This window comes from Camelus ferus, chromosome 11 (genome assembly GCF_009834535.1).
Source record: "Camelus ferus isolate YT-003-E chromosome 11, BCGSAC_Cfer_1.0, whole genome shotgun sequence".
NCBI lineage: Eukaryota > Metazoa > Chordata > Mammalia > Artiodactyla > Camelidae > Camelus > Camelus ferus.
The window spans coordinates 6683793-6700238 of record NC_045706.1 but is presented as its reverse complement, the minus strand read 5'-3'; the positions used below and the strand labels follow the sequence as shown (position 1 = coordinate 6700238).

At 55.0% G+C, this 16446-nt stretch overlaps 1 protein-coding gene across 1 annotated transcript in view; it reads right to left on the bottom strand.

Annotated features, from left to right (window-relative positions):
- CTBP2 (C-terminal binding protein 2) overlaps positions 1 to 15794 on the bottom strand; it is a 33747-nt gene extending 17953 nt beyond the window's left edge. Inside the window, 2 exon segments of the mRNA XM_032490688.1 lie at positions 14107 to 15046; positions 15048 to 15794. Coding sequence (XP_032346579.1) covers positions 14107 to 15046; positions 15048 to 15779 — 1672 coding nt within the window. The 5' untranslated portion in view covers positions 15780 to 15794.
- Between the last annotated feature and the right edge of the window lie 652 nt (positions 15795 to 16446).

Here is a 16446-nt window from a genome sequence, read left to right as displayed (position 1 = left end):
TGCTGCTTCCGAATTTCAGGAATTGAGCAGTTTTACCCCAAAGGACAGTGGCTGCAATAATGGTGTTTGACCCAGGGGGCAGAGAAGCCCCTTTTAACAACCGAGCAGATTTTATGAAGCATCCCAACACCGCAGCAGCCTCAAAACCCCAACGCTAGACTGGCCAGGACCGCGGGGTAACAGTCACAGGTAGGGAGGGTTGACGGCCCCGCCTGTGAGGGTCACTGCCCTGCTCACCGGGCAGGGGATGGCCAAGTATGGTGGGGCTGCCCCCTGAGGGCCCCACAGGATGCACACATGGGGCTGGGACCCTGAGGGCAAAGGACCTGCCAAGCAGCCCAAATGCACTGCTGCTCAGGGGTCAGAGAACACAGTCTTGCAGGTGGGATGCAGCAGGGAGCCTCTGGGTCCCAAAGGCAGTTGCTGGGGTTCTCTGGTTGGCACAACAGTTGTCTTGACAGCTGACATCAGAACAAGGACCTGGAAAGGTCTACAGACAGGAGACCCATGCAGGCCTCAGAAAGACCGAAGACAAAAATGCACTGCCCTGCATTCTCAGCAGGACGCTCTGGAGCAATCAACCAACTGGGTCACAGCCCCCAGGGCCTGCAAGGTGTCTGGAGGGAGAAGGCAGCACACCTAAATCCCTTCCTCACGTGCAGGTGGCCAGGGTGGGGGCGGGAGGCACAGCCCACACTGCCCAGGGGGCCGGGTTGGGCGGGGCAGGGCCTCAGCAGCCCCGCATCTGCAGGTCTCTAGCCTGGACCACTTTACAAGGCTCTGGTCACGTCTCCCACCCCACCAAGAACAGCTTCCCCTTAAATGCAGCTGCTCCCCAATTAAAAGGCCACTTCCCGCCACACAGCATGGCCTAACCCTTAGTTTCTGGACTCAGCAGCCCCGATCTCTCGAAGGCTAGACGCAGAATCAGACTGGGGGTCTGAGAAGCGGCCTAGTTCCCAGGCCTGCAGCCCCACAATTGGAAGCTGAAACTTACGACTGGAGCCAAACGGGGAATCAGATGCTGACCTTGGGGCATAAACCAGGAGCCCCTCTCTGAGACTCGGCTTTAAACTCGCAAACACACTTCTGTTGCAGGGTCCACCCGTCCAGCCGGGGCCCGGGGTGGCAGAACCCTGTCTGGAAAAGGAGGCCGCAGAGCTTTGTGTCGAGGTGAGAGGCCTCCCTTGCTTTGTAAACATGTTTATCCACGTTATAAAAACTGTTCTAAACTGTCAACAACAAATGTTCGGCAGTTGGCTGGAGTTTATTCAGAAAGCAGATCTGGAAAGTGAGCAAAGGCAGTGACTGTCCCTGGATATCCCGGGAGGTGCCCACCCCCACAGGAGCTCCCCTCACCTTTCGGGTTGGCCTGGGTCAGAGGGCGGCTGCAAGGCAGTGATTCGTAATCAAACATGTGCTGCTAAGCCTGGCACTATTTTAAGGTTTAAAAAAAAAAATGTCGTTACCATTGGAGATCTCGCCTTTCTTTCCATATTACTATCTGCCTCTTCATCTGGAAAACAAGCTTTTCTCTGCAGTGTCCCTGCAGCTCTCCCAGGACGAGGGAGCTGTGTCCACATCCTTCCCACACCTCCAGGCTGGCCTCGGATGCTGCCGGGCCAGTTTGATTTTGGAAACTTGGCTGTGCGCAGAGATGCGTGTGCTCCTTGTACAGCAGAGAACCCGATCCTTCTCAGATTGCCTCGTTTTGCACCCAACAAGCACCCCAACGCCCCCAAGAGGCATCCTCCTCCCTGTATCCTGCCCTGAGCAGCGTGGAGGCACGTCCTTTCTGGCCGGCTCAAGATCCTGGGCAGAAACAGCTCTGGATGGAGGTGATGACCCGGGAACGATGCACCTACAGCCTGGGCGCTCAGGACCGAGAGCGCTTTCTGGCTTTAGGTCTTGCTAGATAAAAATCACAGCGTGCTCCTGGCTGAGGCAGGAGTAAAGGGCAGGCACTGAGGTGGACACTGGCCCATGGCTTTTGGCTGCTGAGGCTGCCCTCTCCAAAGTGGACCCTAAGGTCCGATCTGTCCTCACTCCTTTCCAGTTCCTTACTGCCAAACTCTGACATGTGGGCACTGGGCCTGGTTCTAGGGACCCAGAGAGGAACCAGGTGTGGTCACTCCCTCAGGTAGCTCTAAACACACAGGGAATCTGGCTTATGGAAGAAATAGCTTTCCTCCAGGTGCCTCAAAATCAGGAACACCAAGTCAGTTTGAATCAGGACAAGATGCGGAAGTCAACTATAAGTTAAATTGGAACATCTCAAAATTCAATTCAGGCTGACGCTGAATGGCCATAACGAACCTTGGTGTATTCAGGACTGAAGAAGAGGAGAAAGTAAAGCAAACCTGGATGAGGAATACAAATGAACCACCACTTTTCTCCTCCTGTGCTCATGGCAGGCATCACTAATTGATCCCAGCACTCTTGGCCTTAAAGTCCCCGTTGACCCCAATGCTCAGAAGGCCGCCCTACAAGGCTCGTTAAAATCTGCTGGCCATGCTTACGTGAGCCCAATCCCCTCTTGGAGGGTAAAGGAAGGTGAAGGTCAACGTCCCACACATTACACCAACACTGTGAGCCTGGGAAGAAGCAGAGAGACGAAGGGATGCCCCAGGGGAAGGACGCAGAGACGCTTCCCCAAGCCAGGAGCAGCCCTCAGTGTGCAGCTGGGCCTCCGCAGTCGCTCCAGGACTGCTGTCTGTTCTGCTGAAAAGGGTGGGCTTCTGGGGAGGAAGGGGAGAGAAGCCTCAGAGTGGGGCTGGACCCTGTGGCGGGTTTCCCGGTTCACACCCACCTCCTCACAGCAAGGGGCTCGGCTGTGCCTGGCACTGTCCCGCAACCACCTGTGACCCGTAGCTCTCAGACGTCTCCCCTGGAACACCTTAGAACCCCTATCTGATGCTAGATTTTATGATCTGGTCACTGGGAGCCCTGTGTCATCTCCCCTTCTCCGGAAGGGAGCTTTCTTTGTTCTGCAGGTAGGGCACCAAAGCCCGGGCGGGGGACAGGGTCCGTGGGGCGCCTGAGGAGTGAGCACAGGCCAGCTAACCTGAGCTCTGCAGCGTCACCACACCAAGCCATCTAGAGCCTTGCCCGGCAGAAAATGATTTCACTCGACCCTGACTGAGGGCTAGTCTCCAAGCCACATTCTAGAAAAGCAGCAGGACTAACGAACAAGACAGAACAACCTGGCCTGCTGTCCTATGCTGGGAATAAAAGAGGTGAAATACGTTCTAAAGAAAGCGATGTCTGTGCCACCGCTGTGTGCACCAGGCAGACCTTGTGGTAGTGCGCTTCACAGATACCGTGCTCTTTTCTTTCTAAACAAATGGAAGGTTTGTGACACCCTGCACGGAGTACATCTGTTGGCACCATTTCCCCCAAAGCATTATTTTATAATTAAAGTGTGTATTCCATGCCCCCCTGCCCCCGCAACGGAGGCCCTGGGGATTGAACCCTGGACCTCATGCATGCCAAGCATGCACTCTACCACTGAGCTATACCCCGACCCTGGTATGTATTTTTTTTTAAAAGACATAATGCTATTATTGCATGCTCAACGGACTACAATATGGTGTCAACATAACTTGAACACGCACTGGGAAACCAGAAAATTCAGGACTTGCTTTATCTGCGACACTCACTTCAGGGCGCTGGTCCGGAACAGAACCCAAGTTAGCTCCGGAGCATGCCCGCGCAGGCATCGCTCGCGTGCTCCCTCGTGGTGAGCGGTACAGCCGGGCAGGAAGAAAGCTCAGCACGATCATGGCGCATCCAGCCCTCCCCTTACACTAGGACCATCAGCAGCTTGAATGCTGTCTGGTCTCCCAAAGTCGGGCTCCTCCACTGAGCTGTCAGTGTACTAAACACCACCGCACTGGCACGTTGGGAGGTGAAGGGCATAGGCGTCTGGGTTACATCTCAATAAAGCTATTAAGAAAAAACACAAGTCTGGGCAAATCTGGTCTCACCAGGCCCTCTACGCACCCAGGGGCTGGGCTGTTGGGGGCGCCCTACACTTAGCTGAGTGTGCTCCAGGGGGTCTGGTTTTAAGCCACTCTTCAGTGGCTTAAATTTTACTGTCCTCTGCACAGTCAGCTGGAGGCTCGGGCCATGGGAACACCTTGGTAAGTGGATTAGTCTTAAATAAAACATGGGTCTTAGTGAGTCATGGCCCTTCAAGTGCCACGCACTCAGCACCTCCCTTGTAGCTCAGGTAACAGCTGGACGGAGAGTTGCCCAAGCAGGAGGCTCACAGGCTCCCGAGTGCCCAGGCTACTGTCCCCTCCACACTCGGCGCTTGCCAGGTGACCACTGCTAACTGTGTGTCTGTGCACACGCATGTGCACACATGCGAGGTAGCTCCTGCAGTGGAGCAGAGGTCTAGACTTGGGGGAAGCACATCATCTAGTTTAAAAAAAAAAAAAAAAAAAAAAAAAAGCACACCTTCTGCACCTCCAGAAAGACAAGGATTCGTTGTTGTTTGAACCAGTCTGTTAGAGGAACGCAGGGAACCTGTCCCGGCAGCCTGAACTGCACAGTGCCCACACTACCCCGGGACTGAACAGAGCAAAGTGACAGATGCTCTTCCTTTTCCCAACGGAGCCTAAAGACAAAACCAAGAACCATTTATCACTTGTACACGATACTCTCTTAGACACTCACGTGCTGGCCGTCTCCAAGTCCAGATGCCCCTGCCCTGCTGCACTGGACGGGCCCTTTCCAGGGTGGCTCCTGGTCTTGAGTGTCCGTGCCCCGTCACCCTCACCAGTCTCAAGGCAGGCGCTGCATGCCCACGTCGGGCAGGACACCGCGGTCAGCCCACTAACGGCATGAATCACCTGCCCCGACCCCGCTCCAGGCGAGTGTGTAGATGGGCCTGGCACCCAGCGGATGGGCTTTGACACAGTCGGGATAGAGAGGCCAGGGAAACCCCTGGAGGGACTGCAGCCAGGCAGAGGACACCCACTCTTCTTGGTGCCTGGAAGGGCCGTTCCTGCCAAACCCCCAGAAGCAGCAGCAGCCAGCAGGGCAGGTGCCTGGGGTCCTGTGAACCTGGAGCAGCTGTGGAACAACGCTGCCCTGTGGGCTCACCTGGCCAAGGTCCTGCTGGGGCCACAGCGGACGTGTCACTAGGAGGGCTCAGCGCCCAGGGGGCGCTCCTGGGTTGCGGCCCCTGTGGTTGGCTTGTCCCCTGGAATCAGATGGACCGACTCCACCAGCGGCCCCGAGGAACAGACGACATGCCCTCCCCGCTAAAGGGCCGTGGAGAGCCTGGCAGACCCAGGCTTACTTTCCTGACTGTATTGCCTGGGCCAAGGGCCCCGAAAAACCGAACATCGCCCTGCTTCTTGGCTGCGGCACCCACCAAGCCGGGATGGAGACAGGCAGGCCGAGGCTTGCAGCTAGTTCAGTTGTTCACGTGGCCCTAAAACCCAAAAGGAAAGTGATTCTTAAGGACCCTCTAACAGGCTTGCTGTCCGGTGGGCCGGAGGCCAAGTGCGCTGCCCTCAGGCCCCAGAGCAGCCAGGAAGCTAATTTTCCCAAGCACGACAGCTGGTCGGACGGCCCCGCCCTGCTCTTTTCCTCTATGACTTTAAAAAAAAAAACAAAAAACTAACAACTTCTAAAGTATTCCAGGCTCAAAGCCCAGTTCACAGGAAAACACCAGAACCCATCACAAAGTCATATTTATTCCCTCAAAGAAAAAGCATCTAATAGAAAAATCCCAGCAGGGAAGCTGGTTAGGTTGAGAGGTCAGCTTTAAGCACTGCAGACGGAGAGGGGACGGACTGGTCAACGCTGTCTGCTGCTGGTGACAGCATTCAACCTTCCAGACAGAGCCCCTGCAACTGGGAAGAATTGCCACGTCCCCGGGACTTGGCAATGCCCACTGGGGGCTGGACTGAGGAAGTAGCAGACACCCGGGAGAGGAAGTCAGCTGCCAGCTGCAGAGGAAGCCCAGCCGGGCTCCAAACTTGTGCCTGCGAGCTTAGCAACTTCCAATGGATGAGGCCCTAGTAAAAATCTTAACACACTGAGAGACAGGCAGGAAGCTGCCACTAGGTAGTGAAGCCTGTGAACAGGAAGGGGCAGTTGGGGCACCATGGGGAGGTAACACTGTAAATCTAGAGTTGATGCCGACTCTTTGGACATCTGGTCAAGGGCAGGAGAAATTCCGCTCCCGACTGCTCAGAAAAAGTTTTTTTCCTAAGAGATGGGTTCATTGGTCCCATCTTAGGTACAAATGTGAGCCTTTCAAGTGATCTCAGTTCCCTCTTTACTTTGGTTGCTAGGAAGCTCAGGGTGAAATTCCCACTTGTCCTCATGCATAGGAGTGCTCTCCATATTCTGGCCCTATCACCCAGTTTCATCTTTTCCTGTGCTTACTTTTTCATTTACTCAGCTTTACCCGTGTGTGTGTTAGAGCCCTTCCTGATAGCCAGCCTTAAATCCTCTTAGGATCAAAGAACATTTTACATTCCATTTAATCACATGGAAGAATTAATTTCCTTGACTCTCCCAGAAGGTAGCACAGTACAGAGGAAAGGGGATTGGCTCTAGAGCAGAGCAGCATGGGTCCCTGTGCAGCCCTGCAGGGCACCAGCTGGGGACAGGCAAGCACCAGTAGGTGCCCTTGGAGCCACACATGCAGATGTGCAAAGCCTGCCCGCCCAGGTGATGTGGTCCTTGGAGCTTTCTGGGGGGTGAGTGGGGCCCATCACCCCAATGTCACACTTGGGGAAGTGAGCCTTGGAGACCTCGGGACTCCTGCTCTGAAATCGCCCACTTTACTTCCTCTTGCTGACAAGGACCTAGGCTTCCAGATCCGGCTGGCATCCCCTTCCCCAACTTTCTACCATTGTAGAATTTCCCATGCTGTCTTAGCGTGCTGTGCTCACTGGTTCATCATGACACAGCGACCAAGCAAAAGTTTGGAGTCAGACAGGCGGGCTTGAAGTCCCTGCCCTACTGTGTGACCTGGGGAAGAGTGCTAACCTCTCTGAGCCTCAGATTTTTTCATCTTAAAATGAAAGGGTGAGGGTGAGATGCTTCCTGGGAATTCACATGGGATAATCCTGGTCAAATTCTACAGAACGGTGCCATTTACTATCACTTATTGGGCTGGGTAAGCCCTGGATTCACTCTCGGCCCCTCTAACCCCGGTCCTGGCAGAGGGCAAGAGGCACAGCAGGGGCAGGGGGGCCTGGAGCCCCCCCGCCCTGCTGGGGGCGACGTTTTCCTGTGAAGTCCGTACTGGGGGGACTCACTCCCCACCGGCCCCACCACCACGTCACACCCCTGCGTGTGGAGCACAAGCGCCCAAGAGAGTTGTGCTTCTCCTCCCGTCCCCAGGAGCGCAGCCCTGAGACCTTATTTACTAGTACAAACTCCACCCAGGAGTTTTCTCACCCAGCTCTCCCACATTTAGAGAAGGAGTTGTTCCATTCACGTTTGCAAACCCTTCCTGCGATCAGTTCTCAAGCACTCTCGGCAGCACACATCCCCAGGAATCACCCACCCTCTCGGTGGGGACGAGCGTTTACAGGTTTGATTTCAGGCTCTCTTAACAATTTGGCAAAGGGTGTTTTATTCATTTGCTGAGCACCACTGTTTGGCTAAATTTAACTGCCTTGTACCTTTCTGCTCCTTGAGCAGAAAGGAGCGAGGAAAAGTGAACAGTCTTGTTTTTCTTTTTTTCTCCTTTATATGGAACACAACTAAAAAAGTCCTTTGTGTGAGCCAGCCTCCAGGGCGTGGGGGGTGCGGGGGGGCAACACACCCAGGAGCAGCACGTGGACTTAATGGCACCGCGGGTCCGTGTTGCCAACGTGGGCTGAGCAGTTATGGATGAAAGCATTACTTCCCTTTCACAAACTTAAAAAAAAAAAATCTTGTCTTAGGAAAGAACCTGTGAAATCACTTTAGAATTCTTGCCTCATATAATCCTGGAGGCCAAGAAACAGGTTCTAAGCACCTGAAAATCTTCCATATTAATTCGCTGGTTTTCGATTTTTTAAAAATTATCAATCTTCCTTACAAGGTTATGTCTCAATTTCTTCATCCAGCGTAGCTCCCCGACAGCAAAGCCAACAGTGCTGGGGTAACTGGGTGTCTGCACAAAGTAGAACCCACCCCTCCACCTCACCCACATTCAAGTCAGCTCAGGATGGTTCAAGAACCTAAATGTAAGAGCTAACACTTAGGGGCGGGGTGAGTGTAGCTCAGTGGCAGAGCACTTGCTCAGCACGGACAAGGTCCTGGGTTCGATCCCCAGTACCTCCTTAAAAAAAGAAAAAAGAGCTAATACCACAACACTCTTAGGAAGAAAACAGAGGCACAAATCTTCATGACCCTGGATGATGGCATCAAAACCACACGCACCCGGGGGAGGCGGGGAATAAACAGCACTTCATCAAAATTAAAACCCCCTGTGCTTCAAGGACAACATCCAGAAAGTGAAACGGCAATCGGAGAATGAGAAAATACCTGCAAACCAGGTGTCTGATACCAAGAGCCAGTGAGGACTTAGGGTGCTGGTTCCCGAGCCCCTCGGCCCACCCAGTAGAAGGTGAGCTGGAGAACCCCAGAGAGGGGGACGACACACTGGACACTCAAGAGCGAGAGGCGCGTGAGAGGGTAACGTGGTGAAGGAGCATCGGCTTCGCCTTGTCTCGGCCAGAGAACCGCACTGAGGCTCCTCTCTGGACTGGACTCAGCCACCTGTGACCCCTGCTCTGCGATCTTCCTGGAATCTGACTGGCACCGGGGACGAGACTGCCACGTCTTTTAAAGATTTCAGAGGCGGTCACCCCTGGAGGAGCTTGAGACCGGGAGGAGATCAGATACAAGACTATTATCTAGAAACCAAACCCATGCCCAACGGCTACTTCCCGAAGGCAGCGGCCGGGGAGGCCCTGGTGGACGAAGCCCCACTCTTTTTACGTGGAGCTGCTTTCTACACCTGGATGACACATGCTCATCTAGAGACGAGAAGGCGTGTCCAGCCTGTGCTGGGCAGCTGGGGGCCTGCCCAGGACCCACGGAGAGGGTCAGGTGACTGGAACTCAGGCACAGCTGGCCACCGTCCAGCAGTAGCCTTGGCCCCAGCTTCCCCCGGGAGGACACAGACGAGTTCCCTTGAACTAACCTGCAGGAAAGCAAGGACTAGTTTCACTAATGCCCTTCTCTGGGGCTCACACCGCACTGGGCAGAAGAAAACCCACAGTGACCTCGGAGCCCTGCGAGTGGCCAGGAGTCCATTTCACCAGGGGGTAAAGGGGTGGGGGGTTGCCAGCTCATTAGGCACAGAACTTGCGGTTCAAACCCTCCCCACAGACCACACTCCTCGTACAATCACCGACACCCCTCCCCTGCAGAGGGGGTCTGAGCTGGGGCGGAGGGGGGAGGGGGAGATAGAAGAGGTGAGTTTACAGAAATGCCCAGACCCCTGGTTCAGTGAACGGGCCATCAGGCTTCACTATGACTGGTCCCTCCGCCCTAGCAGGCACAGCAGGGCCAAGTCCACACCCAGAAGGTCAGAGGAGGTGGCTGAGGGACACAGCTGCAGGGTAAGTCCAGCCCCAGGCCCAGTGCCTGAGAAGTGGCCAAGAGACAATGACGAGGGTGGAAGCAGGCCCCGCCGAGGGGGCGCCCTGAACAGGAGCACAGTGACCCAAAGAGCAAAGTCTGCCTCCAAACCCACTCACCCGCGCCAGCCCCGGAGACCAACCAAGCACAAAAGCAAGACAAAAGCCTGTCGATTCTACTGACCTTGGGCTTGCTTCAGGTGTTTGACTTGGAATGGCCTAGCTGTCAGCCCCCTGGAAGTACTCTGCTCCTCCCCAGAGCTCGATGTGGAAGGGAGGCTGAGGGGGCGAAGGGCCTCGGCCAGAGCTGGAGGAGAGTCCTGCTGGGGTGAGCCCCCTTCCAGCTCCACGAGGCCAGGATTTCCTGACCGCAGAGGTACACGTCACTCCGCAAGGAAGCCTGGGAGACGCCCAGGGAGTCACAGGGCGACAGCCACCAGAACCTTAGCGGCCCTCACTGGCCACATTGCCCCCCACCCCCACCCCAAACACACACAATCACCCCTGAGCTGGTCTGGGCAGTGTCCTTGCCCTTGGCCTGACCACAACGTGCTGCGGCTCCCCAACACGTGTCCCTACCCAGGCCCTTGTTTTATGTCCTAGCAACTGTCCTTTTATGTATGAATGGGGGCGGGGTGTAAAAGCACCTGAAGACCAGGCTGGGGTGCACCTGCCCGTGAGCGGCAAACACCTGACCCAAGGCTTGGAACACAGCGGGGGAGGGGGGAGCGATGCTCAGGAACCCTGTCCTGCGGTCCTCCTTCCTTTACACGTCTCCCCAGCCAGGCTGCATGATCTTGACAACGTAATGCTCTTCACCAGAAGAGGTGGTGTCACCACCCCCCGGCTCTGTAGGGCCAGCTCAGGCGCACGGTCCCAACACCAGTTCCTGGATACTGACACGGAGGGGGCTGGCTGAGCCCACCTTTCTCGGGCGGCCTTTGCTTTGGAGGCAGGGGAATGGGTGGGATCAGTTGGCTTTGGGGCCTCAGGGTGGCCTCCTCCAGGCTGATGGTTTGAGGGTCATCACCCTCAAAACCAGTGAATCGTCTGGACCCCCGTTCTCCAGCACAGATCTACACGTGCAGAGGGTCCTTCCAACAAAATCAAGAACCTGGGAGGAATCACCAGGTGTGCGTGGGCCCAACACAAATGATCCTCTATTCTGATTCTGATGGGACTTCCTATAGGAGACCTGGCGTGTCCACCCGCAGTGTTGGAAACCAGTCCCACGATGTTAGCACCACATCAAGTTCTGCCACTTGAGTGACCAGTTCTGGTGACAGATGAACACTGTGACACCACCAGCCTCTCCTACAGCCCCAGTGAAAGCTGAGCACGGACACCCTGTCCTGTGCTGAAGGGTCTTTGGGCAGTGACCCCGGCAACTAGTTGCAGGTCACAAATGTACTTAATCAATGGAGTTGCATCCAGAAAAGTGCCTGGCAGAAAACAGAAAAGGCCCAGAGAGAGTGGGCTGGGGCTGCATTTCTCACATTTGAAGCTCTGGGCGCAGGGTCTGCTCCTCTGCGGAGCACCCCACAGCACTTGGGCATTGCTGCATTGGGGGGTGGGGGGGACGACGACGACGACAACCATGAGCTGCAGCACTGCCGTTTGCAGGATGCATCCTGCTGCATCTGGCACACGTTGGACGATGCGGGCAACAGCAAATCCTGGGCCGTGGTCGACACCATGTGATGTGGGGGAGGGGCGTCGCCGGTTACAGCCACTGCCAGAAGGTTCTGCAGCTTGTGCCGCAGGCAGCAGCTCCGCCAGGGGCCGCCGCTCACGCGGGCCTGACGTGTGACCCCATTAATCCCGCATGGCCGGGGGCTGCACCGGGGCCTCTCCTCACCTGGGCACCCTCCGCTGCCCGTTCCACAGAACGGCAAACAGGAGCCTGTGATTTACACCAATAAAGCCAACCAAGGTGAAGCCGTTCATGGACCGAGAAAAGCAAAGATAAATTAAAATACCCACTTTCAAAGATGTTTTGTACAACGTGGAGAATATAGCTAATACTTTGTAAAACTGTAAATGGAAAAGTTACCTCTAAAAATTGTATAAAAAATATTTTTAAAAAAATTAAAATATCCAAAGCACATAAAAACAGGCACTTAAAAACCACCAACCAACCTGCTGCAAACACTCAGCTCACCCCTCCAAAGGGAGAGGGGAGAGAGTCACAGGACATCCCTACCCCTCCAGACCAGAGGGAAACATGAGTTAAATGAAGACCAGAATGAAGATTTATTCATCCTGGTTGTGCCACAAACGACCGTAGTGGCTTGATCTAGATTTAGAGATCGCCAGCTCCCGTTTCAGCTCAGCTCAGCAGCCAAGGTGGTGGGGCTGCCCCCGGGAGCTTCAGGTTTCTAGATCTGAGGTCTGTGGTGCTTTCCTTCAACGCAAATGTTATCATCTTGGGGGCAAAACAACGGCCCAGAGCGTGACTGTAGGTTCCAACAGATCCCAATCAGGCTGCTAATTTTACGAAGCCTGCCACACAAAATGCCCTGTACACAGGCTGAAAGCTTCCGGGGAAGCCTAGCTCCTACCCCACCCCTCCCCAGTCCTGGACACACTGCTATGGGGGGGAGGGCTATCATGACACACCGAAGGTATGAGGACTGGGGAGAGCCCCTGCTCCAGGATAGATCGGTTGACAGAGAAATTTATTTGCTGGCAGACTTCCAACTGCAGACTTCCTTGGCACTGGCTTGCTGCCATGCAAATGAAACAAAAATCAATATCCCTTGGTCTGCAAAACCGTGTGTTAACAATCACACTGCAAACAACTTAAATACTATCCCTTCACCCTATGCCCAAATAACAGTGACTGTTTTTGTTAGAAGGCAGTGCAAAATAAACAGAAAAAGAAGAAAATAAGGCAATTTAACAGGTCCTCCTTCAGCAAAACCTTTCCAGGACTTCAGTGCGGAGATAATCTTTCTGTGATTATGACCAAACCCTCCCGTTGCTTAGCAACACATAATTAAGGAATATGTTTTCAGATCCGCTTTGCCAGCCCGGCCATTATCAGATGAAATTACTGAAGCAACAAATGTCATCGCCATGCAAATCAGTTGGTTGCAAAGAAAGAATGTTTGTCTGTGAGGAAGAAGGCGCAGGCCCTGGGAAGCATTATCTTACTTTTCTCCTGTCACACAATGATTAAAAAAAAGAAAATAAAATTTTATAAGACTTAAAAAAAAATTCTCATATGAGACAAAACCAGAATCTACAGTGAGAGACAACAGAAAAATCCAACCAGTCAGTCTCCTTTTGGAGATAAGAAATCTGTGTGGAGGTCAATTTGCAAAGCACCAACGGCCACTGCAGATTATCAGTAACCAAATCATCATCGCTCCACCAGTGCAACAGACGCAGCATCTCAGGACTGCGAGATCAGGCCCCCAGTCCCCACCCACAATTGAAGGGGTATCTTCAAAAAGGTACATCTTATCTTCACCACAATTTTCATCCCACTATCTCTACCCCGTACTGCTAGTTATCTAGGGAAAAAAAATTCATTTGAAAAGGATTCCGTTTTCTAAGTCATTTTGGGGAGGCAATGGGAAAGAGGAGAAACCCAGTTTACAGCTTAAATCGCCAGTAAAGATTCTAGAGTTGAAATAAAAATTCTTCAATGCTGCTCAGAAGATGTCCACCTGGAACTTTATCCAAATGCCCAAGAAAACACATTCAATTATAAATGAATGCATTCAATTATGCATTCAATTATACTTGTCTCACATTTTGAAGACAATCAGCGAGGATGGCTCCCTTTCCTCAACTTGGAAGTATGTTCTTCCCTACAAGTAAGCACAATTTCCGACTGTGTTTTCCAATATGCGAGACTAAGTCTGTTTTTGAAACAGGGAGTTCTAAGGGATTTCAACATCTTGCTTTGTTTAACACACAAGTCTGGAAGCACACCCGTTCTCAGCTCTGCAGGGATCAGTCCTACCTCCGACACCGTGGAGATCCTTCAGAGCCTACACGATAGTTTCCACCCGGTGACACACTTCTAATGGCAAGTGAACGATGCCCAGGTTACGGGAGGCATTGGATGCGGAGCCCACCTTCTCCAAAGCCAGCAAAGGTGAACTGCAAACGCCACCCCTCAGGAACCGAGGGTGTTATCCCGCTCTGAATGATTTCTGGGTTTCTCCCATAAACACGGTTGTGTCCTCACCATGAAGGGAACCCCACAAATCAACTTGAGCTCAATTTGAGAAAGGCAAGGCAAGGTCATCCCAGTGGGTCAGCCTGAACTGCAAATCTGCTCCACCCAAGAGAATCCTCGGCAGTTGGCCACGTGCCCTGATGGCGGAGTGTGTGTGTATGTGTGAGCGAGTTGGGGTGTGGGTCTGGTCTCTCTAGGCTTGGCCAGAGAGCAACAAGAATGTAAGGACTCACTGTCCTGTGCTCAAGCCCCTGCCCCCACCGTCCCCTCAACGCCCCAAGCAGGGAAAGGCAGGGAGGGGTGCATTACTTGGTTCCGGTGCAAGCATGGTGGACACGATGATGGGAGCCCCCGTCCGCCGGGCCACCTTCTGGTAGGGCGAGTGGGGCGAGTGCAGGCTCTGGCTGGCTGACGGCAGGGTGGAGGGCTCCGCGGGGACACCAGTCTTCCGCAGGAGCTGGGGGCTGCCGTGGGGGCTGGGCAGGGGGGACGCGGCCACGCCGCGCTCCCGCTTCAGCAGTTCCATGGGCACCGTGTATGCGGTGGAATAGGCTGTTCTGGGGCCTGGGTGAAGTGGCGCGGCAGGGCCCGGGTTAGTCAAGGGCACTCCGGCCTGCGGCAGGTACGTGGGGCCCAGCCGCGCTGTCAGGGCACACGGAGTGGGAGAGCTGTACCCAGAGTTGGACGGAAAGTGGGGGGCTTGGGTGCCCACCCCCGGGGCAGAGTAGGTAGCTGTCTCCAGGAGGTGCTGGGATGGCGCACTGGAGGGGCGGCGAGCCGGGTCTCCAGTCCGAGGGGACGCCGCCTGCAAGGGTCCCACCGGCTGGGGCGGCAAGGCCGGGGCACCCAGAGCAGACAAGTCACCGTGAAGCTCGCTCCGGTGGCTGAAGCTGCTAGAGCGTGTCCGGCCCTGCCGGCGCAGCTGCATCTCCGTCCTGCAGCTGCTGGCCAGGCGGCTCAGGACGCGTGCCTGGCCGAGGTTGGGCGCCACGCACTTGATGTCGGCATCCTCCATCGTGGCCAGGACGGCTGGGGAGTCGAAGCCCTGCTGCAGCAGGGCCACCAGCGTGGCCTCTGCCACGCCCTCCGCCCGCAGGAAGGCCAGGAACTCAGGCATCACACTCCTCCTGCCGCCGCCAGGCCCCTGGAAGGCGGACAGGTCGGCCTCACAATTCTCGTAAGCCATCCTGGGGTGGACACTCTCCTGGGCAGGCCCGTAGCCTCGGTTCAGGGTGCCTGGAGCTGCCCCCTGTGCCAACCCCGGAGGCAGCAGCCATGCTGGGGTCCACGACCAGGCAGGTGGGGGCTGCCTGCCTGGCAGGGGCAGAATCCACAGATCTCTCGCCCACGTGGTTGTAGACCTGACTGGCGGGGTAGACGGGCGCCTCCACCCCGTACCTGCTGTCGGCCGGCTCCCCTGTGTACCGCGCGGGCGACGAGGCCCTGCTCTGCGATCGCTGCCCCTGAGGGATCGTTTTACCACCGGGATCCCGGTACAGGTGACCGGTGTCCTGCAGGGCAGGGACCCGGCCTTGCACTGGATCCCACGTCATCCTGCTGCCCAGTGCTCCATAACCGGGCAGTGGCTGGCTGACTCCCAGGTTGCGATGGTGCCGAGGCTCTCTGGGCACCCGGGTGGCTCCAGCTGGATCACTGTAGTAATCCCGCGGTAGCAGGGCTCCGCGAGCTGACATCGCCGCCTGTCTGCTGTCGTAAAAGGTGAAGTCAGGAACGGAGCTCTTCCTTCCGGCCATGGAGCTGTAGAGGGCCTCCCGGTAGAGGCAGGGCCCTGCAGCCCCTGGCATGGTGACATCCTGAAGCCCGGGGTTCAGCTGCTCGGACCAAGGTCCCTCTCCGCCTCCATCTGTCAGGGAGCTCCTCCTCCCTGGAGCCTCAGCGATCTCCCAGGGGCCCTCGTACCACCCGGCAGCATCCCAGCTCTGAGATCGGCCAATATTTATATGCCTGCTGGGAACCGGCATTGGAAAAAAAAAAAAAAAAGTGGCCGAAGCAGAGGAGGAAGCTTTTCTTTATAAATCTTCAATTACATACATCAAAACCAGACCTGGCTGTATTCTAACCCTTCCAAGACAGCAGGAACAACCAACTGGGGTTTTTCTGTTTCAAAGTATGGCCTAAATTATTAATCCTCCGAAACCTTAGTAGACAAAACACAACACTCACGGTAACTTTGCCTCACTCTCCAACGGTAGCACCAGGTCTTTTCTTTACGGCTCAGTCCCAGAAAGAAGGCTGCATCCAGCCCGCCAGGCCCCCCTCCCGGCTGGTGCACTCACACGGACCTCTGCTCTCTCAGCGTGCGGATTAGGAGCTAAATAAAACCCCTAAAGCTTTTGTTCCATGTGACATCTCGTTAGACTGATGAAGCCGGCTGTGGGCTCCATCCAGGCCTCCCGACCTGCAGCTGGGAATTATTTTCACACTGAAGCTACGGCTTATCTCCCTCGTCCTCACCAGGGTACTTTTTGGATGAGCGCTGCCTCCCTCTCCCGAAGGTGCCCCCACCCCCTGCCCCCAATTGCCTAAAAGTGACAGGAGGAAAACAAGAAAAAGACTGTTTTAATGTCAATTCAATCTTAATCCACCCTGATGAAGTTAATCCACTGCACACGGCTAAGAACAAATTAA